Source organism: Mobula hypostoma, chromosome 11 (assembly GCF_963921235.1).
Source record: "Mobula hypostoma chromosome 11, sMobHyp1.1, whole genome shotgun sequence".
NCBI classification, from domain to species: Eukaryota; Metazoa; Chordata; class Chondrichthyes; order Myliobatiformes; family Myliobatidae; genus Mobula; species Mobula hypostoma.
Window position 1 is genome coordinate 67,893,722 of NC_086107.1, and position 14,113 is coordinate 67,907,834.

The window sequence follows — 14,113 nt, forward strand, 5'->3', positions numbered from 1 at the left end:
TCCTGTATTGGCAAGCTCTGCAAGTCACACATGCTTCACATTGATCAAGAAGGGTCAGGATGATAACTGAAGCTGTACATTGGGTTCCTGGTGACATCTTTTTGGATGTGGAACCTCCTGATCAATAATTGCTTTTTGGGAAAGGTGGATACCAAGTTAACTCTCTCTGGGGTTTTCCCATCAATGAGGACCTTTGCAATATCCTTTGTAGGGTATGGAGTAGTTTGTAAATACACCATGGTCTTCATGATGTTCTGAGCCAATTCCGAGATTCATTAAGCTCTATAAAGTGGTCCCGCACAGACTGCAGGGCAAGGATCCAATTGATGACATATCTTGCTTCTTTAATGTTTTTTGGGGGTTGCCATGACATTGAGTAGCAAACTCTGCAATGATAATTGTTACCACTGATTTGTGGTTCCCTTTAGCGGCCTTGCAAAGTAGTCGAAGGAAAGTGAAGCCTAGGTTTTGCAAAGAGAAAGCCAGAACCCAACATAAGTTTGGGTAGGAGATGGGCTCTTTTTCATCATAGACGTTCAACGTCCTTTCATATTGTAATGGAGCTTCTACCTCATTTGATCTGTATTTGTCTCTGAGTTTAACTCACTAATATACAATAATGCTCTTCCCCTTCAGATATTTGAAAGTACTGCTGATTGTTTCATATTGTTACTGAATTATTAAACTTTTGCACTCAGTGAGAGTTCTGTAGAGTTTCACAACAATTTGTTGTTACTAATACCTTGCAATAAAAGGGCAAAGGGAAACATAAATCTAGGCGGAGAGACAGTGCTCTAACCAACTTCATGACCTGTTAGATTGACTCAGAACAGCAGAGTGGTGCATCTGGCGGAGTCCCTGCCCCACGACTCCAGCGACCTCGGTTCAATCCTGAACTTGCATACTTCTCATGCGGACTTCGCACATTCTCCCCAGGTGCTCCAGTTCACCCATCCCAAAGATATGCAGGTTGCTCAGGTAATTGCCCACTGTGAATTGCCACTAGAGTACAGATGAATGATTGAATATGAGGGGTATCTGATGGGAATGTGGAGGTTAAATGGGATTTGTTTCAGATAAGTGTAAATGAATGTTGGTAATTGGATATGGTGGCTGAAGAGTCTGTTTGCATGCTGCATGAGGTTATGACTTACCTGCACAGAACATGTTACTTGTCACTTTAATGCTGGTGGATTTCTTACATGTTTCTTGCTCAACAATGGGGAGATGGATTTGCTGCAGCACCTGAGGTTTCAAGGAATTGACATTCACAAAGGATTCTGCCAGGTTTCCCCAGCCTGTGACCCTACCCATATGATGAGTTTGTAGCATCCTGGAAACAAAAGAGAACATGAGTGCTCCTCTTTTACAGGGAAATGATTCCAATTAATATAAGTTACTATATATAACCAAGATATTTTCACAGCCATGACCATCCTCCTACTTGCTTTGCTTTCACTTTATTATGCATTACTTGCAGCCTGAGCTGACAATCTGATCTATTCACACCACAAACAAGAACTTTCAGTTTGCTCCCCTACTTGATCAATGAAGTTGGCACCTTGATACAATTTCTGGAGTATTCTGGAATATTCAGAAATTAAAAATTACTCATCAACCTTGAGGAACAGCACTTCATCTTCTTTCTAGGCAGCTTGCAGCTTTCATAATTCAAGGTTCGGATGACCAGCTTTTCTAACATTCTCTTTAAGATTTCAAGCAATTGCTATGCTCTGTACCTCACCGTTCCAGCTTGAGAATGTGTTTTATGTCCCTCTCCCTCTCTCCTCCCCCTCCTTCATTCATCTTCTTCCATTTATACTTCTCCAGACTGATAATCATTCACATCGCTCTTTTAGATGGCCATTATGGACAACCTTTACCTTGACAAATCACAGACATCCCCCTTATTCATCCAAGTCCTTATCTTCTTTGTAACTTTAAATATGCTTGGGTTCTCAACAACCACCTCACACAAACAGAACGATCACAATCAGAATTGGGTTTGTTATCACTGTCATATGTAATGGAATTTGGTGTTTTTGTGGCAGCAGCACAATTCAATACATTAAATTACAATAAGAAATGCATATCTAAAATTAAACAAGCAATGCAAAAATAATCAGGTAGTATTCATGGGTTCACTGTCTGTTCAGAAATCTAGTGGTGGAAGGGAAGAAGCTCTTTCTAAAATGTAGTGTGTGTCCTTAATGATGGATACTGCCTTCTGAAGATGTCCTTGATGCTGAAGAGGTTAGTACCCATGATGGAGCTGGCAGAGTTTACAACTTACTGCAGCTTTCTCCAATTCTGTGCAGTGACCTCTCCATACCAGACAGTGATGCAACCAGTGAGAATGCGCTCCATGGTATATCTGTAGAAATTTGTGACTGTCTTTGGTGACATACCAAGTCTCCACAAACTCCTAATGAAATATAGCCACTGGCATGCATGTCTTCTTTGTAATTGTATCGCTATATTGGGCCCATGGTAGACCTTCAGAGGTGTTGACACCCAGAAAATTGAAACAGCTTACACTTTCCTCGACCTGCCCTTCCTGAAGTCCACAATCAATTCCTTGATGTTACTGATGTTGAGTGCAAGGTTGTTGTTGCAGCACCACTCACTCAGCTGATCTGTCTCACTCCTGTACATCTCCTCGTCATCATCTGAAATTCTGCCAACAATAGATGGTGTTTGAGCTGTGCCTCGCCACAAAGTCATGGGTATGGAACAAGTAGAGCAGCAAGCTATGCACACACCCTTGAGGTGTGCCAGTGTTGATTGTCAGTGAGGAGGAGATAGTATTTCCGATCTGCATTGACTATGGTCTTCTGACGAGAAAGTCAAGGATGTAGTTGTAGAGGGAGGTACAGAGTCCCGGCACTTATTGATTAGTGCTGAGGGGTTGATGGCATTGAATGCAGAGCTGAAATCGATATTGCTGTTGTCCAGGTGATCCAAAACCAAATGGAGGGCCAGTGAGATTACATCCACTATAGACCTACTATGGCAGTAGGTAAATTGTAGTGGATCCAGGTCCTTGCTTAGACAGGATTTAATTCAATCTCTCAAAGCACTTCACCATAATAGATGTGAGTGCTACTGGGTGATAGTATTTGAGCCAGCTCACCCTGCTTTTCTTGGACACTAGTATGATTGATGCCCTTTTGAAGCAGGTGGGAACCGCTGACTGCAGCAGTGAGAGAGCAGCGAAGATGCCCTTGAACACTCCCACCAGTCGGTTGGCACAGGTTTACCAGGCCTGACACCTTTCTAGGGTTCACTCTCTTGAAAGGTGTTCTGATGTCGGCCTCTGAGACAGAGATCACAGGGTCACCAGATGCTGCAGTGATTTGCGCGGGTGTAGTTTTATTCTCCCTTTCAAAGTGTGCGTAAAAGGTGTTGAACTCATCTGGGAGTGAAACATCACAGCCATTAATGATGTTAGGTTTCATCTTGTAGGAAGTAATGGCATGCAACCCTGTAATAACTGATGTACAGCTGATTCCATCTCTAATTTCACTCAGAATTGATTTTTCACTCTTAAGGTAGCCTTTTGCAGGTCATACCTAGAATTTCTTGTAGAGTTCTGGATCACTATCTTAAACACCACAGATCAGACTGCAAATCTCATAGTTTAAACATGGCTTCTGATATGTTCTAGAGACACACACTCATCCACACCGGTCTTGATGAAGCTAGTGACAACGGTGGCATATTTATTGAGATCTGAATATTGTCCAATCCACTGATTCAAAACAGTCCTGTAAGCACTCCTCCATCTTCTTTGACCATACCTTTGTGGTTCTACCACTAGCGATGTGGTCCTCAGTCTCTGCCTGTATGCTGGGAGCAGAAGTACAGCCAGATGATTGTACTTGGCAAAGTAAGGGCATGGGATGGCACAGTAAGCATTCTTGCTGGTGGTATAACAGTGGTCAAGTGTGTTGGCTCCTCCGGTTCCACAGGTGATGTATCAGTGGTGGTTGGTCAGAGAATTCTTCAAGTTGGCCTGGTTCAAGTCCGCCGCAACGATCAAGAAGGCATCTGGGTACGCAGTTTCATGACTGCTGTTCATGGTGCTCAGATCCCCCAGTGCCTGCCCGACATTGGACAGGTTGGAATGTGAACTGTAACCATGATGATGGTGGGAAACTCCCTCAGCAGATGAAGTAGATGACACTTAACCATCAGGTGCTCCTGGTCAGCAAAGCACGAGAGACAGAACTGCCACATCTGTGCACCACAATGAGTTAATCATGAAACAAACACTGCCACTTCTGCTTTTACCTGTTACCGCTGTCCAATCCATGCAGTGGAAGGTGAATCCCACGGACTGCAGTGCTCTGTTCAGAATGCTGGGGTTGAGCCACGTCTCTCTAAAGCAAAGTACACAGCAGTGCCCAATGTCCCTCTGGTAGTGCAGTCTTGCTCTGAGGTCTTTATCTTCCAGACGTAAATGTCAGCCCAGATCAGAGGCGATTGCTGATTGTGTCACCTCTGATCTGGGCTGACGCTTACGTGCCGGGTGGCACCTAATTAATTAGCTTGTTTATTTTGGCTTTTTTCTTAAAGATGTGCTTGGTGCGTCCCAGCTACCGCTGCACCCCTGTATGCTTCGTGGATCGGTATCGGTCCACGGCCTGGAGGTTGGGGAGCCTCCGACAACTCAGCCTAACACACCATCATCAGTGTGCTCGGCGCTGTTTTCCTGATTCCGGTAAGTGATACTACACTGTACATACATTATTTCTACTTTACATAGGCTGTGTACTTTTATGTGTTATTTGGTATGATTTGGCAGCTTCATAGCTTAAAGGTTACTGGAGAGAGTGTTTCTGGTGAGAGCACTTGTGTGAGATTTTCACTACAGTGGACAGTGCGGCAATGATTGTAGAAAAGTATTTCTACTTTATATAGGCTGTGTATTTATCATATCATTCCTGCTTTTACTATATGTTACTGTTATTTTAGGTTTTATGTGTTATTTGGCATGATTTAGAAACATAGAAACATAGAAAATAGGTGCAGGAGTAGGCCATTCGGCCCTTCGAGCCTGCACCGCCATTTATTATGATCATGGCTGATCATCCAACTCAGAACCCAGCCTTCCCTCCATACCCCCTGACCTCTGTAGCCACAAGGGCCATATCTAACTTCCTTTTAAACATAGCTAATGAACTGGCCTCAACAGTTTGCTGTGGCAGAGAATTCCACAGATTCACCACTCTCTGTGTGAAGAAGTTTTTCCTAATCTCGGTCCTAAAAGGCTTCCCCTCTATCCTCAAACTGTGACCCCTCGTTCTGGACCTCCCCAACATCGGGAACAATCTTCCCGCATCTAGCCTGTCCAATCCCTTTAGGATCTTATACGTTTCAATCAGATCCCCCCTCAATCTTCTAAATTCCAACGAGTACAAGCCCAGTTCATCCAGTCTTTCTTCATATGAAAGACCTGCCATCCCAGGAATCAATCTGGTGAACCTTCTTTGTACTCCCTCTATGGCAAAGATGTCTTTCCTCAGATTAGGGGACCAAAACTGCACACAATACTCCAGGTGTGGTCTCACCAAGGCCTTGTACAACTGCAGTAGTACCTCCCTGCTCCTGTACTCGAATCCTCTTGCTATAAATGCCAGCATACCGTTCGCCTTTTTCACCGCCTGCTGTACCTGCATGCCCACTTTCAATGACTGGTGTATAATGACACCCAGGTCTCGTTGCACCTCCCCTTTTCCTAATCGGCCACCATTCAGATATTTTTTGGGTCTGTGAACGCTCACAAATTTTTCCCATATAAATAAATGGTAATTGCTTCTTTACTTTACGACATTCCAGCTTACGAATTGTTTCATAGGAACGCCCTACCTTCGGATTGCGGGGGAAACCTGTATATGGAAAATACCAACAGCTACAACATCCAGTTCTCAATGGTTAGATTTTTGCTTGTATCCACAATTGGTCTGTGACCATAAAAAGTACTGAGCCACAATGAACAATGGTTCAGAAACCATGGATGGTCAAACGTGCTAATTGACTCATGTTATTTAATCCTGTTTTTACAGTCCCTGGTGAGCTCTAACACATCTAATAAGCTCACTCATTTTGACAAGGACCTTTGCAACCTCCATCATCAGAAAATGTCCTGGAATTTTATGCCTCTCATTCTGAGGATGTACTGAGACATTGAAACCCTCTTATTTCAATCTGTGTATGCATATAAAAAAACGCAATTAAATTGGTAATCATATCAAGTAACACTGAATACAAACCTCCTGGCAACTTCTTTTGATGGTAGGCAGATGGGTGATATATAATTAGAGAAAGAAACAGGAATCGTCATATGCAACAATGCAATGTCACGGTTAAGGTTGGTTTGCCAATTGTAATAGGGGTGAACAATAATTTTGTCAAGCTTGACGATCCTCTCTCTGTTGCGCTCATACCTGAAAGATGGAGGAATCGGCAACAGCAAACATTAATAACATATTCGATTAAAAAGTGAAAAAGAGAAAACTTAACATGACATCAGAGAAATAATATGGAAAAACAAAATTAAAATTAAGAGATAGCACTGTTAAAAAAACGATAACCACAAGCAGCTCTGCAGATGCTGGAAATCTAAAGCAACACCTACAAAATGCTGGAGGAGCTCAGCAGGTCAGGCCATGTCCATGGAAATGAACAAACAGTTTACATTTTGGCCCTTCTTCAGGGCTGGGTAGGAAAAAGGAAGACAGATGATTAAAAAGGTGGGGGTGGTTGGGAGGAGGGATAGCTAGAAGATGGGAGGTGTAGCCAGGTGGGTGGAAAAGCTAAAGGGCTGGAGGTGAAGGAGTTTGTCAGAAGAGGAGAGTGGACCAAAGGAGAAATGGAATGAGGAAGGGCACCAGGGAGAGGTGGTGGGCAGGTGAGAAGAGATAAGAGGCCAGAATTGAGAATAGAAGAAGAAGGAGGGGTATTTTTTTTTACCAGAAGGAGAAATCAATATTCATGCCTAGAGGCTCCCTGGACAAAATATAAGGTGCTACTCCTCCACTCTGAGGGTGGCCACATCATGGCACAACTGGAGGCCATGGACTGGCATGTCAAAATGGAAATGGGAATCGAATTAAAATGTTGGCCCACTGGGAAGTTCCGCTTTTGCTGGACGGAGTGGAGGACTTGACGAGGTGATCCCACAATTTATGACGAGTCTCACCAATGTAGAGGAGGCTGAATCGAGAGCAGCAGATAAAGTAGACAACCCCAGCAGATTCACAGGTGGAGCGTTGCCTCAGCTGGAAGGACTGTATGGGGAAGGACTATAACTGTGGCTATAAAGATTCAAATCTTGGAATCTTTGAATCTCTATGATTTGTAACCTTATGATATCTTATGGATGAGTCTATGTGCGCTAAATTCTGATGAATAAAAATATAAACCGGAACAGAACCCACTCGCCAACAGTCTGATTATTTTAGCGTTCAAATGTCATTCAATACTGAGACAATAAATTCAGAGTAATGTAAAGGAATACATTGTCTCAATTGTGTGGCTCTTTATGGCTTGTCTCTTAATTGTGCAACTGCGACTGTAAAATAGACCGGATGCTTAAGGTGCTTTTGCTGGGGTCAGCGTCATGATTATGTTCACGAAGAGCCTAAGGCTTAATGAAAGGCCTTTCCTGGAAATTGGGTCAGTGAGGGGGCTATGAAATTACCTGGATCAATGAGAATGCTGGAGAGGTGGGAAGCAAGGAGTGGAAGTAATCTGTTCTGGAACCAGCCCTGTTAAATCCTTTTCCATCTGCCTCTCTCCTTGTGATTGGCTCCCCATTTTGTATTTCCCCATCTGCCCCCTTCCCCCACCATCACTCTCAACAGTAAACCCCTGCTTCTACTCCATTTACCTCAGCGTATTGTAAAGATCCATTTTAACTAACAATCAGTTCAGAGAAAGGAGAAAGAAAGATTTGGCTTTATGTTGTTACTGTCATAACATCAGAAAGATCCCAAATCTTCTGCAGCCAATAGGAGTACTCATTCAGTAGGACAATCTTCGTTGTGTTAGATTAGCAGATTTTCTAGACTACTGGACCTTACTCCGACTAATAAGACACATTTTTATTTCACTTTGCTTACACATCGGACTGTAGTTTAATAAATTTTCCAGTGAACCCAGTGATTTTAAGGGGAATGGGAGGTGAACAGGTACTTTAGCAAGGGAGATGAGGCTGAGTACAGGGCTACGGTAGGAAACTTTGTCACATGGTGTGAGCAGAATTATCTGCAGCTTAATGTGAAAAAGACTAAGGAGCTGGTGGTAGACCTGAAGACAGCTAAGGTACCGGTGACCCCTGTTTCCATCCAAGGGGTCAGTGTGGACATGGTGGAGGATTACAAATACCTGGGGATACGAATTGACGATAAACTGGACTGGTCAAAGAACACTGAGGCTGTCTACAAGAAAGGTCAGAGCCGACTCTATTTCCTGAGGAGACTGAGGTCCTTCAACATCTGCCGGACGATGCTGAAGATGTTCTACGAGTCTGTGGTGGCCAGTGCGATCATGTTTGTTGTTGTGTGCTGGGGTAGCAGACACCAACAGAATCAACAAACTCATTCGTAAGGCCAGTGATGTTGTGGGGATGGAACTGGACTCTCTGACGGTGGTGTTTGAAAAGAGGACGCTGTCCAAGTTGCATGCCATCTTGGACAATGTCTCCCATCCACTACATAATGTACTGGTTGGGCACAGGAGTACATTCAGCCAGAGACTCATTCCACCGAGATGCAACACAGAGTGTCATAGGAAGTCATTCCTGCCTGTAGCCATCAAACTTTACAACTCCTCCCTTGGAGGGTCAGACACCCTGAGCCAATAGGCTGGTCCTGGACTTATTTCCTGGCATAATTTACATATTACTATTTAACTATTTATGGTTTTATTACTATTTAATTATTTATGGTGCAACTGTAACGAAAACCAATTTCCCCCGGGATCAATAAAGTATGACTATGACTTGAGACCCTGGCTCCAGCTGCGAACCAGCCCCCGGTCTAGGTACCAGCTCTTATTCCAGAGCCTGGGATATCAAGATTCCTGAACAATCAGAGGCCAGGTTATCAGAGTTCTACTGCTATCTGCAATTATCTTTTTAACACGGTAATATTTTATAAATGTATTGAACCGATCAGCACCTGCATTATCGTATTCATTAGTCAGCAGTCAAACGAACCAGGACAACAAGAAGAAATTACTTTTTGCCGCAGAATGTTGTTAGTGCCCACAATTAAAGGCAATTTAGAACTCTGTAGATTTGGAACTTACTGAGCTCGAACATGTTTTCCAAGACGGGCAACAATATCCGTTGTTGAGAAGTTCTTGTTCCACGGGGGATAGAGAATACAGTGAGCTGCAGTAATGATCCACTGGTCACTCACTATACTTCCACCACAGATCAGTTGTTGAGGATTTACTTGGAATAGCATCACTTGCCTAAAAAAAAGATGAGACTGAAATACTTACTACAAACTGACTTGGAGCAAATTCTCTAACTTAATTCAGAAATGCAGTGAAACTTGAAAATTGGTCTCAAAATTTGTTTCAAAATAGTTATCAGAAATTCACTTATTCACTGGGCCTTAGAGGTTGCAAACTCAGGAGCAATGGGAAGAATTAGGAAGCACTTGTACTTACACAATATTTGATTATATTTATCATATCTCAGTAAGGATCTTGATGGTGAGGAGAAATATCAGTTGTTCTCACCTCTGAGTTTGACCTAGAGGTTCTCAACTGGAGGGAGTAGATAGGACAATGTGAGCTATGGACAGGTCTGGGTTTGCCTGACAGCATTCACTCCCTGGGATTACAGATATAGAACAGCCACAGGAATATTGAGAAAGCCCACCTTCCCTGGCCGAACATTGATAATCAACACAGACAGAGGAATTTAGAAATTTGACTAGTGGGCTTAACAAGTCCTGTCTTTTCACTCTGTGGGGAAGCAGTTGTAAAATAATAGAACCACAGGAAAAATGAAGAATGGAAATGGGCCCTTCAGCAACCCCCTACCTCCTCCCCGTCCACGCTGACAGTCAAGTACACACTAAAACTCATCTCATTTTATTTACCCAAAATCTTCAACAACGCCTCCCGAATTCCCCCACTCGCCCACAAGCTAGGGACAGTTTACTGTGTTCAATTAACTCACCAACCCACTCATCTTTTTGGGATGTAGGGGGCAAACTGGAACATTTGCAGGAAAACCCTGCAGTCACAGGGAAAACACGCAAGTTCCGCATACACGACATCCAAGTTATACCTCCCTTTATTTATCATTTCTATCCGTTCTCCCCATGTTTGCTTCCCCTACCTGTTTCAAAATAGCTATCATACCTCCCTTTTCTGGTTCCACCTATCATCTACCAGCTTCTGCCTCTACCCTCACCCTCCCTGTTTAACCAGCCTAATCTTCCTCCCCATCTATCACCTACCAGTCTGTTGTTCTCAATACTCTCTGCTATCCTCCCCTATCTGGCTCCATCTGTTCATCACTCCACTCCCCACCCCCAATCCAGTTCCACCAGTTTGCTAAAGAAACTTGACACGTTTCAGTCAACCCTTTCCAACTTCTGTCAATGCACCATAGAAAGCATCCTATACAGCTTGGTGTGGCAACTGCTTTGCCCATGACCACAAGAAACCGCAGAGAGTTGTGCATGCCACTCAGCACTTCATCGAATCTGTGTTTACTTATTGCCACCTCAAACCCCAGTCACTCTTTCTTCTCCCCTCTCCAATCGGGCACAAGATTCAAATGCATAAAAGCATAAAAGCTCAAGGCCAGTTTCTATCCAGCTGTTATCATACTCTTGAATGGACCTTTTTTTGAATAAGATGGACTCTTGACCCCACAGTCTACCTTAGTATGATCTTGCACTTTATCATTCACATGCACTGCCACCTCTCTGTAGCTTTTGCACTTTATTCCGCATTTTAATTTCATTTTCGTTATTTGATCTTAGTGCACTGTGGAACATTTTGATCCGTATGAACAGTATGCAAGACGTTTTTTACTGTATCCTGGTACATGTGACAATACTTGACCAGTTCCAAAACCAATACCAATACCTGTCAAGTAACATTGTTATCTCACCCCTCCCTCTCACTTCTATACATTGGCTAACTTCCCCTTACACTCTTAGTCCTGCTACAATCGTTGGGTCTCGACTGGAAATGTCATCCATCCCCCTGCCTATTTAGAGTTTACTTGACCCGCTGAGTTCTTTCTGCTGTTTATTTTCTGCGCCGGATTCCATAATCTGCCTCTCCTGTGTCTCCACTGTAATGATTAGGCTGTTCCTAATCTGATTTACCTAAAATTGCAAACTATCATCTTTTGAAACCACATCAGGTAAGGTGTCAGATCTCTTGCTGGGTGAGCATTTCGGAGACAGTGACCACAACTCCCTGTCCTTTGCCTTGGACCGGGATAGGAGAAGTTGGTATGGAAAAGTATTTAACTGGGGGAGGGGGAATTATGATGCTATTAGGCAGGAGCTTGGGAATATAAATTGGGAACATGTACTCAGGAAGATGCACAACAGAAATGTGGAGATTGTTTAGGGAGCACTTGCATTCGGTTCTGGATAGTTTTGTCCCATTGAGGCAGGGAGAGGATGGTAAGGTGAGGTAAGGTGATGGTAAGATCAGCCATGGTTGACAAGAGATGTGGAACATCTAGTCAGGTAGAAGAAAGAACCTTACTTAAGGTTTAAGAAAGAAGAGTCAGACAGACTCTAGAGAGTTAGCCAGAAAGGAACTGAAAAATGGAGTTGGGGTAGCTAAAAGAGGACATAAGAAGGCCCTGGAGAGTAGGATTAAGGAAAACCCCAAGGTATTCTACACATTGTGAAGAACAGGAGGATATCTAGAGTGAAGCTAGGACCAATCAGGAATAGACAAGAAAACACGTGCCTGGAGTCAAAGGAGGTAGTGGTGGGGGAGGGGTCCTTACTGAATACTTTGCTTCAGTATTCACCAGTGAAGGGACCGTGACGAATGTGAGGACAGTGTAAAACAGGCTGATATGCTGGAACATGTTGATGTTAAGAAAGAGGATGTGTCAGAACTTTTGAAAAACATTAGGATAGATAATCGTGAGGCTAGGCAAAATATACGCCAGATTACTATGAGAATTGAAGGAAGAGATTGCTGTGCATTTGTGAATGATCTTTCTGTTCTCACTTGCCACAGGAGTAGTGCCAGAGGATTGGAGAGTGGCAAATGTTATTCCTTATTCAAGAAAGGGAGCAGGGATAGCCCTAGAAGTTATTAACCAGTGAGTCTTACTTCAGTAATGGGCATTTTATTGGAGAGGATTCTTAGAGACAGAATTTACAAGTGTTTGGAGAGGCATAGTCTGATTAGGTATAGTCAGCATGACTTTGAAATACCTCGTGAGCCTGACTGAATTTTTTGAGAATGTGACAAAGCACATTGATGAAGGCAGGGGTGGTTGTAGATGGGGTTCAGTGACTGGTATCAGGATGTTTTCAGATGACACGAAGCTTGGTGGAGTTGTAGATAGTTTAAAAGGTTGTCATTGGTTATAACGTATCATTGACAGGATGCAGAGTTGGGCGGAGAAATGGCAGATGGAGTTCAACCTGGAAAGCTGAGAACTACAGAGCCAGGCTCAGTGCTAGAGATATAGTCGATGTTGGCTACCCCTTGGTAGGTTGATCCCCCAAACAGTATCCAAAGTGGTATACTTCTTGTTGAAGGGTATTGACATGGAGTATTCTGTACTGGCTGCCTATTCTCTTTCCCTCGCCTGACAGTTATCCAGCTACCTGCCCCCTGCAGCTTAGGGGTAACTACCTCTCTGTAGCTCCTATCAATCATCTCCTCATTCTCCCATAGGAGCCAAAGGTCATCCAGCTGCAGCTTTAGTTTCCTAACGCTGTCTCTAAAGCACTGCAGATCGATACACTTTGTGTAGATGTCGTTGTCAGGAAGACCTGGAGGTCACCCAGAGTTTTCACATCTCACGTGATGAACACACCACTAACACTGGAACCATTCTCTCCGCTCTAGCAATGTACTAATAGACAAAGAAAGAAAAATAATTACTAGAAACTTACTTAGAGCCTTTGACCCCTCTTGTCTAAGCCTGTTGAGCTGAAGCCGGACCACTCTAACTCAGGCCCACTCTCACAATGGCCACTCAGCTTACATCTTACTTCTTTTTATTGGATTGGCCTTTGCCAAGTGCGTAATAAACTGCAATGATTGTAGCTCAGCAAAGAGTCATGAAAGGCCCGAGCTCTTTTATAAACCTTGCACTGCCTCTCCCACAAGTGAATGCTTTCAGTGACTGAAGCCCACCGAAAGGTCCTGAGAGGCCCCGAGCCTCTGTCAAAAGTGAGAGCTTGTGATGTTTGCAGCCCAGCGAAACCTCCCATTAGTTGTGGGACTGAGCTCAAGAACCTCGAGGTAACGTTGCAGCTCTATAAAACCCTGGTTAGACCACACTTGGAATATTGTGTTTTGTTCTGGTCACCTTATTATGGGAAGGATGTGAAAGCTTTAGAGAGAGACTTACCAGGAATAGAGAGCACGTTTTATGAAGACAGATTCAGTGAGCTAAGGCTTTTCTCTTGGGAGCGAAGGAGCCTGAAGGGTAACTTGATAGAAGTACAAGATAACAAGAGGCAAGTATCAAATTGATAGCCAGAGACTTTTGCCGGTGCTGGAAATGGCTAATACTAGGGGGCATAAGTCTATAGTGGTTGGAGGAAAGTACAGGTGGGCTCTCAGACACAGAATGTAATGAGTGCATAGGTTGTTCTACCAGTGTTGGAGGTAGTGGCAGATACACTAGAAACATTTAAGAAACTCTTAGGTAAAAAAGGATGATAGAAAGATGGAGGGCAATGTGGGAGGGAAAGGTTAGATTGATCTTTAGAGTAGGTGAAAGAATCGGCACAGTACCGTGGTCTGAAGGGCCTGTACTGTGCTGTGGTGCTCTATGTCCTAAGTACAAGCACTAATTTTAATCAAAAGAGACAAACATGAGAAAATACTGCCGACCCTCATCGGAATATAAATGAGTGGCAGT

At 43.5% G+C, this 14,113-nt stretch overlaps 1 protein-coding gene across 1 annotated transcript in view; it reads right to left on the reverse strand.

Moving 5' to 3' along the window:
• Positions 1 to 14,113, reverse strand: part of f2 (coagulation factor II (thrombin)) — a 90,242-nt gene that overhangs the window by 11,795 nt on the left and 64,334 nt on the right. Inside the window, exons 10-12 of the mRNA XM_063062222.1 lie at positions 9,316 to 9,483; positions 6,276 to 6,449; positions 1,155 to 1,333 (exon numbers count right to left, since the gene is read on the reverse strand). Of these exons, the coding sequence (XP_062918292.1) occupies positions 1,155 to 1,333; positions 6,276 to 6,449; positions 9,316 to 9,483 (521 nt within the window). The remainder of the gene's footprint in view (positions 1 to 1,154; positions 1,334 to 6,275; positions 6,450 to 9,315; positions 9,484 to 14,113) is intronic.